Source organism: Salvelinus namaycush, chromosome 11 (assembly GCF_016432855.1).
Source record: "Salvelinus namaycush isolate Seneca chromosome 11, SaNama_1.0, whole genome shotgun sequence".
Classification (NCBI taxonomy): Eukaryota; Metazoa; Chordata; class Actinopteri; order Salmoniformes; family Salmonidae; genus Salvelinus; species Salvelinus namaycush.
This window is the reverse complement of record NC_052317.1, coordinates 30,981,454-31,000,710: the sequence shown is the minus strand read 5'-3', so window position 1 is coordinate 31,000,710 and position 19,257 is coordinate 30,981,454. Positions and strand designations below refer to the sequence as shown.

The window sequence follows — 19,257 nt, the reverse complement described above, 5'->3', positions numbered from 1 at the left end:
ATTTGATTGTGAGGTGTTCTAGGTCGGGTGAACAAAAGGACTTGACTTTCTGTATGTTATCACATTCACACCATGTGTAGTTAATTATGAAACATACACCCCCGCCTTTCTTCTTCCCGGAGAGTTCTTTATTCCTGTTTGCACGATGAACTGAGAACCCAGCTGGCTGTATGGATGGGGACAGTATGTCCCGAGAGAGCCATGATTCTGTGAAACAGAATATGTTACAGTTCCTGATGTCTCTATGGAAGGAGATCCTCGCCCTGAGCTTGTCTACTTTATTGTCCAGAGACTGAACATTAGCGAGTAATATCCTCGGAAGCGGTGGATGGTGTGCACGCCTCCTGAGTCGGACTAGAAGTCCACTCCGAAATTCTCTTCTCCGCCGGTGGCGTCTTGGAGCAGGCTCTGGGATAAGTTCAATTGCCCTGGGGGGTACGAACAAAGGATCCAATTCGGGGAAGTCGTATTCCTGGTCGTAATGCTGGTAAATTACCGCTGCTCTGATATCCAAAAGTTATTTCCGGCTGTATGTAATAAAACACAAAAAAAAGTTCTGGGCTAGTAATGTAAGAAATAACACACAAAAAACGAAATACTTCAAAGTTGCTTAATTGCTAGAAGCAGAGCTGCCATGTCTGTCGGTGCCATCTTGGCCGGTATGCATTGTGAATGGATGGCCTCAATGGCCTAATGTTGACATCACCAATGCCACATATCCACCAATAAAATACTGTCCTCTTACTCTTCCTGACATTCCCCTCGAGACTCGCCTACTGTATGTAGCATAGTACTAAACCAATAGAATTCAATAATCTTAATGTTTTCCAAAGACCCATGACTACGTGCGACATGCTTTGCTGGTATTCAGAAATACAATTTGCTCAAGTGTTTACGGTGAGTGTTTGTCTTTGTTTGATGAGAATTAACAAAGCTGTTTCTCATACAGAGATGGTGTTATAGCAGGATAACAAGCCTATAGCAGGAGACTGTAGGCATAGAACAGTAATCAGTAGTGAGTCCCTCAGAGGGTAGAATCAAACCGTTTAGAGGTAACACCTCACCTCATGTTTCACACAACAGCTGGTGGAGTGAGAGAGAACTGGACACACACACACACACACACACACACAGGAGCGTGCACAGTCAGACACACACACACACATACACACACACACGCACACACACACACACACACAGGAGCGTGCACAGTCAGACACACACACATACTCACACACATGTGTACTCCGAGTGTCTGTCCCAATGGGATCGCACACTCGCCAGCTCCAAAAGGGCAACCCTGATATCTTGGCGTGCAGACAGGGATATGGAAGGCAATACCTGTCACGTCCACCCTTACCCCCCTCCGAACCCCTACCACTGCTGTTGCAGCTAGGCTTTGAATTTAATACTCCCCCTGGAAGGGAATCAATTTGATTGACATATTCTGTGTATTCATCAGATTGCTATGAGATTAAAGGTCCACTTTTCTGCCTCGTGCCCTCAACCCCCCACCCATAGCCTCCAGCCTAGAGTCCATAGCCTGGGATAGATTGATGATCAAAGGTGGTGTGTGCTGGTAGGGGGTCTCAGCAGTAAATATTTGGCTGATGGAGGGGAGCCGTTAGCATGCAAGCTACTAATCATTGCGAGCTCCACAGCTGGTGTAATGGATCATACTGTTCCCTGGCCTTCTTGCTCACATGGCAGCTAATCAACCTTACATTACTGTATTAATATGGAGATAGCATCAGATCAGCTAATCAACATTACATTACTGTATTAATATGGAGATAGCATCAGATCAGCTAATCAACATTACATTACTGTATTAATATGGAGATAGAATCAGATCAGCTAATCAACATTACATTATTGTATTAATATGGAGATAGCATCAGATCAGCTAATCAACATTACATTACTGTATTAATATGGAGATAGCATCAGATCAGCTAATCAACATTACATTCCTGTATTAATATGGAGATAGCATCAGATCAGCTAATCAACCTTACATTACTGTATTAATATGGACATAGCATCAGATCAGCTAATAAACGTTACATTACTGTATTAATATGGAGATAGCATCAGATCAGCTAATCAACCTTACATTACTGTATTAATATGGACATAGCATCAGATCAGCTAATAAACGTTACATTATTGTATTAATATGGAGATAGCATCAGATCAGCTAATAAACGTTACATTATTGTATTAATATGGACATAGCATCAGATCAGCTAATAAACGTTACATTATTGTATTAATATGGAGATAGCATCAGATCAGCTAATAAACGTTACATTATTGTATTAATATGGAGATAGCATCAGATCAGCTAATCAACATTACTGTATTAATATGGAGATAGCATCAGATCAGCTAATAAACGTTACATTATTGTATTAATATGGAGATAGCATCAGATCAGCTAATCAACATTACTGTATTAATATGGAGATAGCATCAAATAGCTGGCGCCGGAGCAGAAGGCAGACATTTTACGTGCCCCCAACCGATTGTGTTTATCTGCGTTGTTTGTAACTTATTTTTTTACTCATTTTGTACATAATGTTGCTGCTACCATCTCTTATGACCGAAAATAACTTATGTAAAATAACTAATAACTAAAATAACTAATGTTTCCGTATTGAGCATTACTCATCTCATATGAATAAACTGCACTCCACACTATTCTACGTTATCTTAGTGTATATGTATATACTGTATTGTATTCTATACTACACCACTGACTGTTAAACAGCCATCTCCAGCACATCAGAGGCTGCTGCCTATAGACATAGATTAGGAATCACTGGCCACTTTAAGGAAATGAAACACTAGCCACTTTAATAATGTCTCCGTATCTTGCATTACTCATCTCATACTTATAAACTGTACTCTATACTATTCTACTGTATCTTAGTCCCTTTAATTGTGTGTAAATATTGCATCACCCATCTCATATGTCTGTACTGTATTCTATACTATGCCACTGTATCTTAGTCCAATGCCGCTCTGACGTATATGTATATATATTCTTAATCCATTCCTTACTTAGATTTACGTGTATTTTGGGTATATGTTGTGAAACTGTTAGATATTACTTGTTAAATATTACTGCACGGTCGGAGCTAGAAGCACAAGCATTTCACTACACCCACAATAACATCTGCTTTACACGTGTATGTGACCAATAGATTTGATTTGATTTGAACAACCATCCACCCAGCAGTAACAACCATCCACCCAGCAGTAGCATCCATCCACCCAGCAGTAGCATCCATCCACCCAGCAGTAACAACCATCCACCCAGCAGTAACATCCATCCACCCAGCAGTAGCATCCGTCCACCCAGCAGTAACAACCATCCACCCAGCAGTAACAACCACCCACCCAGCAGTAGCATCCATCCACCCAGCAGTAACAACCATCCACCCAGCAGGAGCATCCATCCACCCAGCAGTAGCATCCATCCACCCAGCAGTAACATCCATCCACCCAGCAGTAACATCCATCTACCCAGCAGTAGCATCCGTCCACCCAGCAGTAGCATCCATCCACCCAGCAGTAGCATCCATCCACCCAGCAGGAGCATCCGTCCACCCAGCAGTAGCATCCATCCACCCAGCAGTAGCATCCGTCCACCAAGCAGTAGCATCCATCCACCAAGCAGTAGCATCCATCCACCCAGCAGTAACATCCATCCACCCAGCAGTAGCATCCGTCCACCCAGCAGTAGCATCCATCCACCCAGCAGTAACATCCATCCACCCAGCAGTAGCATCCATCCACCCAGCAGGAGCATCCATCCACCCAGCAGGAGCATCCATCCACCCAGCAGTAACAACCATCCACCCAGCAGTAGCATCCATCCACCCAGCAGTAACATCCATCCACCCAGCAGTAGCATCCATCCACCCAGCAGTAGCATCCATCCACCCAGCAGTAGCATCCATCCACCCAGCAGTAGCATCCATCCACCCAGCAGTAACATCCATCCACCCAGCAGTAGCATCCATCCACCCAGCAGTAGCATCCATCCACCCAGGAGTAGCATCCATCCACCCAGCAGTAACATCCATCCACCCAGCAGTAACATTACACAGTCTGGTTAATAATAATCTTAGTTATCTTAGTTGCTGTCTGCCATGGTCAGATGGTCTGAGTTAAAAACAGAGGAAGTCAGAGGAGAGGAGGAGAAGAGGAGGAGAAAAGAGGAGAGGAGGAGGAGGAGGAGGAATAGAACAGACGCCCCAAGGAGACAGGAAGGCGTGTGCCATTTTGGGATCCACAGCAGGAATTCTGGAATGGCGTCATTGAGTGACTCAGTAAAACAGATACTTAAAGGCACAGACGCACACACACACACACACACACACACACACACACACACACACACACACACACACACACACACACACACACACACACACACACACACACACACACACACACACACACACACACACACACACACACACATTTGTTTTACTCTCCTTGTGGGGACCAAACAATTGATTCCCATTCAAAAACCTATTTCCCTAACCCCTAACCCTAACTCTAAACATAACCCTAACCCTCACCTTAACCCTGAGCTTAACCTCAAACTCCTAACCTAACCTAACCTTAACTCCTAACCCTAAACCTAACCCTAATTCTCACCCTAATTCTAACCCTAAACCTAAGCCATAAATTACAATAGCCTTTTTCCTTGTGGGGACTGGGGAATTGTCCTTGTTTTACTATCCTTGTGAGGACTTATGGTCACCACAAGGATAATAAAACCAAACACACACACACAGTCAGAGGGTGTACGACTACAAGCAGTAGTCTTCCCTCACAGGTTGATGCTCCAGTTTTCACAATACCATATGTGTGTGCAAAGACAGTAGTTTGTAAACAAAGACTCTGAATGCTTATTGATAGCTATGGCGAGTTTGACCAAATTCCAGCCTTGGTCTGCGTGATGTTTTCAGGGCGCTCTCACAGAACTATATGTGAACACAATAAAAGTTTACACTCTGGGTGTGTGACTGGTCTCTATTTGTAGCTGGGAGGTGTAGGGTATCCCATGAGTTATAGCTGGGATACTTCATATGACCTCATATCCTGTCTTAGTCCTGACCTGACCACACTACAACCCTAAAACGACCCAGGACTGACACCACTGGTCTGCCCTGCACCGATGGCGCAATAACAAGCAACACAGTGTTATGAGTGTATGTGGATGACTGTTGGTAGTTATTGATAGACACTTAACATGATGTTCCATCTAATGTCCACTCCCTGATAGGACAACAGAATAGAGCCAGACCAATCACAATTATCACTCTTTTTTCCTCTCTTTTAATATGACGATAGCAGAGAGCCTGACCAATCACAATGTTCCCTTTCTCTCTCCTCTTTTCTGATAGGTCAACAGCTGAGAGCCTGTCCAGTCACAATGAGGCAGAGCTACAGAGACGATGTGAGGAGAGACAGCAAGAGATCGACCACATGCAGGAGTTGCTGGAGACCAAGATACAACTCCTGCAGGAGGTACACACACAAACACACACACAAACACACACACACACACACACACACACACACACACACACACACACACACACACACACACACACACACACACACACACACACACACACACACTGCTAAAGTTGGTTGTGTTCTTTGTGGAGATGAAATTAGTTGTTCTATTATTAGATCAGCTTTAAACACAGACTGATATCGAGACCTTTTCATGTTTTTCCTCCAGGAGGCCGAGCTAGCGCGATGTGAGGCTGGGAGGATGGCCTCCCTGGCCAGGTCGAGCTCCCAGACCCTCTTGGAGGACATGAAGGACAGCCCAGAGGAGGAGGAGAGCACCCAGACCACGTCTCATCACCCCCCATCACACACCAACAAAGACAGGTACACACACGGTATATGGTTATTTGAGCCAGATATGAACCAGTGACCTAAAAGCTGTAATTACACACCTTCACACTCATGGAGGAAAGCCTAGGACTCCTACAAGTCCACATTTAGCCCCCGGTATCTATGGTACTGACCTCTCTCTCTCTCTCTCTCTCCTCTCTTCTCTCTCCTCCTGTAGGGTGGTCGAGGAGCTGACCTGTGCTCTGCGCTGTAAGGAGGCTCTGATCACTGAGCTGAGTGGACAGAAGAGCGTCCTGGCCCTGAAGGTGGGAGAGCTGGAGGGACAGGTAGTGGACCTCTCCTCCTCCCTGCTGCAGAAAGAGAGAGATGCAGAGGTATATATTATCCCTGTTACACGTATGAGGAAAAGTGCATGTGTAGGGTCTGCATTGGGGTCAATGGTTCAATAATTGATTGTGTTATTCTATTCATGTATTGTATGTATTTAACTGACTGAGTTCCTGTAGTGTGTAAAGGCCTGTAATAGCAAGTCAAAAGCTTCATACACAGGGTTTCTGGGACACCTCACCCATCTCTCTAGTCTCACCCATTCCTCACTCACTCAGTAGGCATAGCTCAACCCTTCCTCACCCGTCCTCAACCCTCCTCGCCCCTCCTTTAGCTATAGCTAACATGCTTATCAAAACCTCCCCCCTCCTCACCCAGTCCTTCTTCATCCATATCTCCCCCGTCCCCACACATGTAAAAAAGATGGAACCACATGGAAACGTGGAAACACGATGTCAAAATGTGGAAGCACACCTGTTATAGCAGCGTAACACACGCAACACACACACATAAACACTCCTGTCAAGAAACACATAGCAACACACACATAAACACTCCTGTCAAGAAACACATAGCAACACACACATAAACACTCCTGTCAAGAAACACATAGCAACACACACGTAAACACTCCTGTCAAGAAACACATAGCAACACACACATAAACACTCCTGTCAAGAAACACATAGCAACACACATGTAAACACTCCTGTCAAGAAACACATAGCAACACACACATAAACACTCCTGTCAAGAAACACATAGCAACACACACATAAACACTCCTGTCAAGAAACACATAGCAACACACATGTAAACACTCCTGTCAAGAAACACATAGCAACACACACATAAACACTCCTGTCAAGAAACACATAGCAACACACACATAAACACTCCTGTCAAGAAACACATAGCAACACACATGTAAACACTCCTGTCAAGAAACACATAGCAACACACACATAAACACTCCTGTCAAGAAACACATAGCAACACACACATAAACACTCCTGTCAAGAAACACATAGCAACACACATGTAAACACTCCTGTCAAGAAACACATAGCAACACACACATAAACACTCCTGTCAAGAAACACATAGCAACACACACATAAACACTCCTGTCAAGAAACACATAGCAACACACATGTAAACACTCCTGTCAAGAAACACATAGCAACACACATGTAAACACTCCTGTCAAGAAACACATAGCAACACACATGTAAACACTCCTGTCAAGAAACACATAGCAACACACATGTAAACACTCCTGTCAAGAAACACATAGCAACACACATGTAAACACTCCTGTCAAGAAACACATAGCAACACACATGTAAACACTCCTGTCAAGAAACACATAGCAACACACATGTAAACACTCCTGTCAAGAAACACATAGCAACACACATGTAAACACTCCTGTCAAGAAACACATAGCAACACACACATAAACACTCCTGTCAAGAAACACATAGCAACACACACGTAAACACTCCTGTCAAGAAACACATAGCAACACACATGTAAACACTCCTGTCAAGAAACACATAGCAACACACACATAAACACTCCTGTCAAGAAACACATAGCAACACACACATAAACACTCCTGTCAAGAAACACATAGCAACACACATGTAAACACTCCTGTCAAGAAACACATAGCAACACACACGTAAACACTCCTGTCAAGAAACACATAGCAACACACCATATGTGTGTGTTTAAACCCACAGACCACTCTTCTTAGGTTAGTAAAGGTTTCAAAACGCATTCACCAGGAAAAAATAAAAAATAAAAAAAACATCTATATCCTTTCAGTTGTCAAAATCTTATTTTGATTGAGGAATTCCATGTGGTCAATTTCCACAACACCTAAGGGCAATGAAGAGTGAGGCTCAAAGCCCTGGCTACCACATTGTGAACAGTGCAGAGCAAACCCGTGCACCACAACACTGTGTGTGACTGAATCAAGTGATGGATCTCAATATATGTTTTACTTTATATATCTAGGCAAGTCAGTTAAGACCACATTGTTATTTACAATGATGGTCTAGGAACAGTGGGTTAAATGCCTAGTTCAGGGGCAGAACAACAGATGTTTACCTTGTCAGCTCGGGGATTTGATCTAGCAACCTTTCAGTTACTAGTCCGACGCTCTAACCACTAGGCTACCTGTGATGCTGCTGGTTGCAACGTCATTTCGCTGAGTCTACCTTTAATACTTGAATCTGTTTCAGAATCAATTCATTACATTTGTATTTGCTGTAGCCTTCTGTAACCCATGCAACTAGTCGTGTTCAATCTACCAATTGTGTAGTGTGTTGTGTTAAGTTGTGTTGTTGTGGCAGCAGGCAGGGTGGTAGTGTGATGCATTTTGTTGGACGACTGTCAACAGAACGCGGTGTACTCTGCTACTCTCTGAATGATCTGATCATCACTACAGCTGTTGTACAGATTTTCTGAGAAGGAGATATTAATTACGCTCTGTGGGACTGATATCACCATTACTCAAACACACGCACACATGCACACACAGACACACACACGTACACACACACCTAACTTTCTAAGGCCCCTGTTTCTCTCCCCTACAGTTCTACCAGGAGGAGCTGGGCAGGGAGAGACTACGCATTGAGCAGGAGATGCAGGTGAGTGAATCCTGAAGTGAACACAGAAACTCACTTGAAGCTGGGATCCTTAATGGTGAAACTGTCCATTTGTGGTATTACAACAACAAAGAAGTTATTGGAAACAACCAACACAGTTTTTCCCCTCTGACATCATCGCACGCACGATAGAAGAGCACAATGTGTACTAGAATTTGTTTCACCATGCTGCACGACGCTCCTCAGCTCGGCAACAAGAAACAATAACAAAGGTGACGGGGCGACCAGTGGCGCTCTGTCCCCCTACTGCGGATTCCATCTTTAATATTGCATAATCACTATCAGCTTTGAGTTCTGTATTAAGTTTATTAAAGAGTCTGCACTTTGAGGTGCTAGTCCTACACTACTGTTGAGTCAGTACCCACTTTAGCCAGATCCCACTCTAAGGTGTTGGTGGAGCTTGACCCCGACTGAAGTATCAACACAAAGCACCCCTTAAACCAGACAGCCACATACAGAGGGGTAACATCATGAGCAACAGAATATGTGGTCGGTGGTCACTATCTAAGGAAAAATACATTATCAAATTGTAATCACATATAAACTACTTTCTAATATAATTAGGGTTTCTTTGTGGTTAATTGAAACGCCATTGTATTGAATTCAACGTAAACATCATACATTACCCCTAGTTACCATATCATATAACATCTTAGTATATAGCAGCTGCTAGAGATGAGTAAGAAACCGTTCCTAGACCAGTCTGTGTTAGTGTCTCTATGTCTGTTAATGACAGTATTGTGTTGGGAGCTGTCGGCCCTGGAGGGAGCCTGGGTTATTTTAGTCTGTGGTAAACAAATGATGTGATGAATTTATGAACAGTCCGCCCACATTCTCTATTCTCATCAGTCACATTCTTAGAGGGGAGCTTCTCACATTACACAATTAACAGGAAAACAGGTATATACAGTAACAGGTATATACAGTAAACAGGTATATACAGTAACAGGTATATACAGTAACAGGTATATACAGTATGCAGGTATATACAGTATGCAGGTATATACAGTAAACAGGTATATACAGTAACAGGTATATACAGTAACAGGTATATACAGTATGCAGGTATATACAGTAAACAGGTATATACAGTAACAGGTATATACAGTAACAGGTATATACAGTATGCAGGTATATACAGTATGCAGGTATATACAGTAACAGGTATATACAGTAACAGGTATATACAGTAACAGGTATATACAGTATGCATATATATACAGTAACAGGTATATACAGTAACAGGTATATACAGTAACAGGTATATACAGTATGCAGGTATATACAGTAACAGGTATATACAGTAACAGGTATATACAGTAACAGGTATATACAGTATGCAGGTATATACAGTATGCAGGTATATACAGTAACAGGTATATACAGTAACAGGTATATACAGTAACAGGTATATACAGTATGCATATATATACAGTAACAGGTATATACAGTAACAGGTATATACAGTAACAGGTATATACAGTATGCAGGTATATACAGTATGCAGGTATATACAGTAACAGGTATATACAGTAACAGGTATATACAGTAACAGGTATATACAGTATGCAGGTATATACAGTATGCAGGTATATACAGTAACAGGTATATACAGTATGCAGGTATATACAGTATGCAGGTATATACAGTAACAGGTATATACAGTAACAGGTATATACAGTATGCATATATATACAGTAACAGGTATATACAGTAACAGGTATATACAGTAACAGGTATATACAGTATGCAGGTATATACAGTATGCAGGTATATACAGTAACAGGTATATACAGTAACAGGTATATACAGTAACAGGTATATACAGTATGCAGGTATATACAGTATGCAGGTATATACAGTAACAGGTATATACAGTAACAGGTATATACAGTAACAGGTATATACAGTATGCATATATATACAGTAAACAGGTATATACAGTAACAGGTATATACAGTAACAGGTATATACAGTATGCAGGTATATACAGTAAACAGGTATATACAGTAACAGGTATATACAGTAACAGGTATATACAGTATGCAGGTATATACAGTATGCAGGTATATACAGTAACAGGTATATACAGTAACAGGTATATACAGTAACAGGTATATACAGTATGCATATATATACAGTAACAGGTATATACAGTAACAGGTATATACAGTAACAGGTATATACAGTATGCAGGTATATACAGTAACAGGTATATACAGTAACAGGTATATACAGTATGCAGGTATATACAGTAACATGTATATACAGTAACAGGTATATACAGTAACAGGTATATACAGTATGCAGGTATACAGTAAACAGGTATATACAGTATGCAGGTATATACAGTAACAGGTATATACAGTATGCAAATATATACAGTAACAGGTATATACAGTATGCAGGTATATACAGTAAACAGGTATATACAGTAACAGGTATATACAGTATGCAGGTATATACAGTATGCAGGTATATACACTATGCAGGTATATACAGTAACAGGTATATACAGTAACAGGTATATACAGTATGCAGGTATACAGTAAACAGGTATATATAGTATGCAGGTATATACAGTAACAGGTATATACAGTATGCATATATATACAGTAACAGGTATATACAGTATGCAGGTATATACAGTATGCAGGTATATACAGTAAACAGGTATATACAGTAACAGGTATATACAGTATGCAGGTATACAGTAAACAGGTATATACAGTAAACAGGTATATACAGTAACAGGTATATACAGTAACAGGTATATACAGTATGCAGGTATATACAGTATGCATGTATATACAGTATGCAGGTATATACAGTAACAGGTATATACAGTATGCAGGTATACAGTAAACAGGTATATACAGTATGCAGGTATATACAGTAACAGGTATATACAGTATGCAGGTATATACAGTATGCAGGTATATACAGTAAACAGGTATATACAGTAACAGGTATATACAGTATGCAGGTATACAGTAAACAGGTATATACAGTAACAGGTATATACAGTAACAGGTATATACAGTATGCAGGTATATACAGTATGCAGGTATATACACTATGCAGGTATATACAGTAACAGGTATATACAGTAACAGGTATATACAATATGCAGGTATACAGTAAACAGGTATATACAGTAAACAGGTATATACAGTAAACAGGCATATACAGTATGCAGGTATACAGTAAACAGGTATATACAGTATGCAGGTATACAGTAAATAGGTATATACAGTACGCAGATATACAGTAAACAGGTCTATACAGTACGCAGGTATACAGTAAACAGGTATATACAGTAAACAGGTATATACAGTATCCAGGTATACAGTAAACAGGTATATACAGTATCCAGGTATATACAGTAAACAGGTATATACAGTATGCAGGTATACAGTAAATAGGTATATACAGTAAACAGGTATATACAGTATGCAGGTATATACAGTACGCAGGTATACAGTAAACAGGTATATACAGTAAACAGGTATATACAGTATCCAGGTATACAGTAAACAGGTATATACAGTATCCAGGTATATACAGTATCCAGGTATACAGTAAACAGGTATATGCAGTATGCAGGTATATACAGTATGCAGGTATATACAGTAACAGGTATATACAGTATTAAGGTATATATAGTATGCAGGTATACAGTAACAGGTATATACAGTACGCAGGTATATACAGTAACAGGTATATACAGTATCCAGGTATACAGTAAACAGGTATATACAGTACGCAGGTATATACAGTAACAGGTATATACAGTATCCAGGTATACAGTAAACAGGTATATACAGTAACAGGTATATACAGTAAACAGGTATATACAGTAAACAGGTATATACAGTAACAGGTATATACAGTAAACAGGTATATACAGTAAACAGGTATATACAGTAACAGGTATATAAAGTATGCAGGTATATACAGTAAACAGGTATATACAGTATGCAGGTATATACAGTAAACAGGTATATACAGTATGCAGGTATATACAGTAAACAGGTATATACAGTAAACAGGTATATACAGTAACAGGTATATAAAGTATGCAGGTATATACAGTAAACAGGTATATACGGTATGCGTCTGTGTTGACTGGAGCGGGGTTAGATAATAGAAATAGATGCGCTGCTGTGTGTCAAATTAAATGAAATCAAACTTTATTTAAAGTGTCACTATACCTCACATACAGTTGAAAGAAAGCCACAGTACAGTGTATGTGTATCCTGTCATTTTGATCAAGAGTGTTTGGCTAATCATCGTCACTTGTTAGTTTTCGTAATCGACAGTCATCATCTCGTCTCAGGCATTACCACATATAAGTCATTACCTATAGCTAGTCATTACCAGAGCCATGTATTTAGAGAGTTGGGCCAATGAGGTTTCTGCATTATGATGCATTCTCATGTCACTACAACATTCTATGGCAGCCATGTTAGAGCGTCATTAACATTACACTGGGAATATTTAAACATTGCTATGTCACTGTCTAGAATTAGAACAATATTCAACATTCTACAAGTTGTCTCAACTCTCTAGATGCATGGCTCTGGTCATATCCATTATTCTTCCTTTGATCCTGTCTCACTGAGACTCCCAAGGCTCTTGACTCTTGTCATTTGGTGGCAGCTTTGAATCCTACACATATTTGTTGTTGTGTGAGTTTCTCATGAATGAGCCAAAACCCCAAGGTGCCTCTGGAGGCATTTTACCTTGTAAAACAGCTTGGCTCTAGGGATGCAAATGTGCCTATCACGGCTGATCTCAGCTCAGATTTCACACAGTGATGTTGTCCCATTGCCCAGGGCCACTGCCAGCTGTAACTAAGGCTGAATGGATCACTATTACTCAAATCCATGTCAGTTTCTTTAGAAGACGAGGAGGAGAAGAGGTCTTTGAAAGTGGAAAACGAATGCACAGACATAGGCAATGGAATGGCATACATTGAACTTTGGATTTATTTGCCCCATTAATCCCCCAGAAAAATAACTAAATATCATTATTTTCTGGCCTATAGTTACACCGGATAGTAAGGGTAGAAAGAATGTTCACCTGTCTGTCAACATGTTCAATATCTGTGTACACAACAGAGCACGACTGTATTCAACACAGAAGGCTTGCAAGTGTCTGTATCCATGTATGTCAGTGAGTGTGCGTACAAGGATGTGTGTTGGTGCGCATTTAAGTGGCTCGTGTTTCAGCGAGGTTGTCAATAGGTCACGCTGACCTTCTGGTGCCAACTCTGACACACACAGATATCAAGTTGTGTTGTCTAAGACACCTAGCTTCTAATTGGTTCTCCAGACACCACAGCCAATGAGATCAATCTAAATGGCAGGCCATCCAGAAGGGAGAAATGTTATGAAAGAAATGTGCTGTGGGTGGCTGCTGATGCTATTCATGCTACATTTATGCTAATATTTTACCTCCGTTTTCTACCCAATTTCGATCTTGTCTCATCGCTGCAACACCCCAACAGGCTCGGGGGGCGAAGGTCGAGTCATGCGTCCTCCGAAACATGACCCGCCAAACCGCACTTCTTAACACCCGCCCACTTAACCCGGAAGCCAGCCGCACCAATGTGTCGGAGGAAACACCTGTCGACAGAGGTCAGCCTGCAGGCGCCCGGCCCGCCACAAGGAGTAAAAGTTATATATTTTTTTATAAAATGTCTATGTGTGGTGATTTGTTATTTCTATCTCTCTCTTGCTTGATTGCAGTCTATGCTTAAAGAGGAGTTTGAAGGCACTATCTGATTTAGCAGTGGACTCTACTGGAGAGTACTGAAGCAGTCCTCATTTTAAACCCAAAATCCTCAACTAAATTAATCAAGGACCCCCAACTACCCACAGACTGTCATTTTAAACCCCAAATCCTCAACAAACTTAATCAAGGACCTCCAACTAACCCCAGACTGTAATTTTAAGCCCCCCATAATCAGGCATTAGTGAGGAACTGACCTAGGACATACAAGGTCAACTCTGCCCTCAGAGAAAATGGCTGCCATACACCATCATATGGTAAGATAATGAACTCTACATGGGTTTGAAAATGAAGCATTTTAGCACAATCACATACAGGTTTTTGTTATGAATCATGTATTACTCTTGACTTTAAATAAACCAAGACGTCAATTTGGGTTAACCAATCCCTTTTCATTTTTTATTTTACTAGGCAAGTCAGCTAAGAACAAATTCTTATTTATAATGACGGCCTAGGAACAGTGGGTTAACTGCCTTGTTCAGGGGCAGAGCAGCAGATTTTTACCTTGTCAGCTCAGGGATTCAATCTAGCAACCTTTCGGTTACTGGCCCAACGCTCTAACCACTAGGCTACCTGCCGCCCAAATAACCCATCCCTTTTGGTAACCTATCCCCTTTGGGTTAACCCATCCCTTTTGATAATCATTCCCTTCTGGTTTAACTCATCCCTTTTGGGTGAACCCATCCCTTTTGGTAACCCATCCCTTTGGTTTAACCCATCCCTTTTGGTTTAACCAATCTCTTTTGGTTTAACCCATCCCTTGTGGTTTAACCCATCCCTTTTGGTTTAACCCATCTCTTTTGGTTTAACCCATCTCCTTTGGTTTAACCCATCCCTTTTGGTTTAATCCATCCCCTTTGGTTTAACCCATCCCCTTTGGTTTAACCCATCCCTTTTGGTTTAACCCATCCCTTTTGGTTTAACCCATCCCGTTTGGTTTAACCCATCCCGTTTGGTTTAACCCATCCCCTTTGGTTTAACCCATCCCTTTTGGTTTAACCCATCCCTTTTGGTTTAACCCATCCCTTTTGGTTTAACCCATCCCTTTTGGTTTAACCCATCCCTTTTGGTTTAACCCACCCCTTTTGGTTTAACCCATCCCCTTTGGTTTAACCCATCTCTTTTGGTTTAACCAATCCCTTCTGGGGTAACCCACCCCTTTTGGTTAAAATCAGTGGTTCCCAAACTTTTTATAGTCCTGTACCCCTTCAAACATTCAACCTCCAGCCGCGTACCCCCTCTAGCACCAGGGTCAGCACACTCTCAAATGTTGTTTTTTGCCATCATTGTAAGCCTGCCATGCACACACTATACGATACATTTATTAAACATAAGAATGAGTGTGAGTTTTTGTCACAACCCGGCTTGTGGGAAGTGACAAAGAGCTCTTATAGGACCAGGGCACAGATAATGTGGTTTCAAAGGGCATCAGTGTCTTAACGTGATTTGCCAAGGTAAGAAATCTATGAGCGCAGCCCTATCCAGAAATCTGGCTGTGGCTTCTGATTATATAAAAAATTCACAGAACTGCTTGTTGCAATTTCGATGAGTCTCTCTTGTTCAGATACCGGTAAGTGGACTGGAGGCAGGGCATGAAAGGAATAACGAATCCAGTTGTTTGTGTCGTCCGTTTCAGGAAAGTACCTGCGTAATTGCGCACTCAGCTCACTCAGGTGCTTCGCTATGTCACATTTGACATTGTCTGTAAGCTTGAGTTCATTTGCACACAAAAAATCATACAATGATGGAAAGACCTGTGTGTTGTCCTTGTTAATGCAGACAGAAAAGAGCTCCAACTTCTTAATTACAGCCTTAATGTTGTCCTGCACATTAAATATAGTTGCGGAGAGTCTCTGTAATCCTAGATTCAGATCATTCAGGTGAGAAAAAACATCACCCAGATAGGCCAGTCGTGTGAGAAACTCATCATCATGCAAGCAGTCAGACAAGTGAAAATGATGGTCATTAAAGAAAACTTTAAGCTCTTCTCTCAATTCAAAAAAATGTGTCAATACTTTGCCCCTTGATAACCAGTGCACTTCTGTATGTTGTAAAAGGGTTACATGGTCGCTGCCCATATCATTGCATAATGCAGAAAATACACGAGAGTTCAGAGGCCTTGCTTTAACAAAGTTAACCATTTTCACTGTTGTGTCCAAAACATCTTTCAAGCTGTCAGGCATTCCCTTGGCAGGAAGAGCCTCTCGGTGGATGCTGCAGTGTACCCAAGTGGTGTCGGGGGAAACTGCTTGCATGCGCGTTACCACTCCACTATGTCTCCCTGTCATGGCTTTTGAGCCACCAGTAAAGATATCAATACATCTTGACCACCAAAGTCCATTTGATGTCATAAAGCTGTCCAGTACTTTAAAAATATCCTCTCCTGTTGTCCTGGTTTCCAGTGGTTTGCAAAAGAGAATGTCTTCCTTAATTGACCCCTCCATAAATGTAACAGACATACCAGGAGCTGTGCCAGGCCCGCCATTTTTGTTGACTCATCCAGCTGTAATGCATAGAATTCACTGGCTTGTATGCAAAGCAGTAATTGTTAAAAAAAAATCTCCTGCCATGTCACTGATGCGTCGTGAAACAGTGTTGTTTGATGAAGACATTGTCTGTCTAGTTTTTTTGCCCTTTTCTCCCAGCGTCCGCGGCAGCAGGAAGAATTAAGTCCTCCACAATAGTATAGGGCTTGCCTGTCTTAGCCACTCGGTAGCTCACCATTTAAGACGCTTCTAGCCCCTTCTTATTAATGGTATCTGTTGCATTTATACATGTCTTACTACTCGAAAGACGTCTTTATTCTCGCTCAAAAAACTCCCGTGACTTATGTTTCAAATTGTTATGTTTCATTTCGAAATGTCTGCGCAAGAGTGAAGGTTTCCCGTGAGAGAGTAACAGTTAACGTGATTGGATGTTAATTATTTAACCAGGCTATCTGTATTTGACATGTTGTTGTTATTTCGCTGAACACTAGATGGTTACATTTTATTTTTGGCAGTGAAACGAGGCTACTCAGGCGAGAAAAAAACCTTACCCAAATGTATAGCCCCATTGGAAAATATAAATGTACTCTTTGAATATGTGAAGAAATGATTTATCTTTTTTCTAAATATTATTATTATTTATTTTTTGTTAAATGTGAATCACATTTTTATTTGTCGTACCCTCGACGGCATTGCGCGTAACCCAGTTTGGGAATGCTTGGTTTAAACCATCCCTTTTGGTTTAACCAAATCCTTTTGGTTTAAACCATCCATTTTGGTTTAACCCATCCCTTTTGGCTTAACCCATCCCCTTTGGTTTAACCCATCCCTTTTGGCTTAACCCATCCCCTTTGGTTTAACCCATCCCTTTTGGCTTAACCCATCCCCTTTGGTTTAACCCATCCCTTTTTGGTTAACCCAACCCTTTTGGTTTAACCCATCCCTTTTGGGGTAACCTATTCATTTTGTTTAACCCATCCCTTTTGGTTTAACCCATCCCCTTTGGTTTAACCCATCCCCTTTGGTTTAACCCATCCTTTTTGGTAACCTATCCATTTTGTTTAACCCATCCCTTTTGGTTTAACCCATCCCCTTTGGTTTAACCCATCCCCTTTGGTTTAACCCATCCCCTTTGGTTTAACCCATCCCCTTTGGTTTAACCCATCCCTTTTGGTTTAACCCATTCCTTTTCCAAGAGAGACTTGGACCTAGTGGCCATTTGTAACATTCTGTTCTGAGGCAGCATGCTATTTTGAGAATCAAAGCTGATATGTGCAGTCACAGTGTGAGTGCATGACTGTCTGTGTGCACACCCTCAGGGATACACAGTCACTGGTCACTGTAGAAACCTATGACCCTAGAGCATTCTGGGTAATGTGGTTTTGTACAGCTCATTTATTCACACAGCCAAACCATATTTTAAATGTTGTAGCCAAATGTGATGTTTCAATGTCATTGGGTTTCCCTTGTCAGTAAGTTAATTTATTGTCAGTAAGTTAATTTATTGTCAGTAAGTTAATTTGTATGCGGCAGCGTCTCTCATGTTGCCTCATGTTTCTAGCAAAACCGGTTTACCTTCATATTTCAACATATCAGTCTACACCCCTCCATTCACAGCACAGGCTACAATAGCAGTCCCACATCCACCAGTGCCGGTGCATACTGCACCACTAGTGCCCCTCTCTTTGTTCTGTTCTTGTAGCATATGTAGTTGTAGTAACCGGTTTTATGGCCCTCTTGTCCTTGTGTCACTGTGTTTCCCTCTCTGCTTTAAATCACTCTTCCTGATGACTAACTGTAATGGATAGCCTTGTGTTGTAGTCTATTTCCCAAAGACAGGCGCCTGGTTGAAGGCATTGGAGCCTGGGCCTCCTGTGATATGGAGTTCTTGAATAGAATAGAATATAATATAGTAGAATACAATACAATAATGATTCTTGACCACATGACTATATGCTATAACTAGAGTCCAGAGTTCTCCCTGGTCAGGACATGTGGTCAGACAGGAAAGACTCCAGGCCCTAAGTGTATGGAGTAGAATAGAAGCACTTTGTTGTTACACTCAACAGCAAGCA

General features: G+C 41.3%; 1 protein-coding gene across 1 annotated transcript in view; it reads left to right on the top strand.

The window, feature by feature from the left end:
- LOC120055341 (myomegalin-like) overlaps positions 1-19,257 on the top strand; it is a 109,796-nt gene that overhangs the window by 29,569 nt on the left and 60,970 nt on the right. Inside the window, exons 5-8 of the mRNA XM_039003213.1 lie at positions 5,427-5,550; positions 5,771-5,925; positions 6,110-6,266; positions 8,829-8,882. Of these exons, the coding sequence (XP_038859141.1) occupies positions 5,427-5,550; positions 5,771-5,925; positions 6,110-6,266; positions 8,829-8,882 (490 nt within the window). The remainder of the gene's footprint in view (positions 1-5,426; positions 5,551-5,770; positions 5,926-6,109; positions 6,267-8,828; positions 8,883-19,257) is intronic.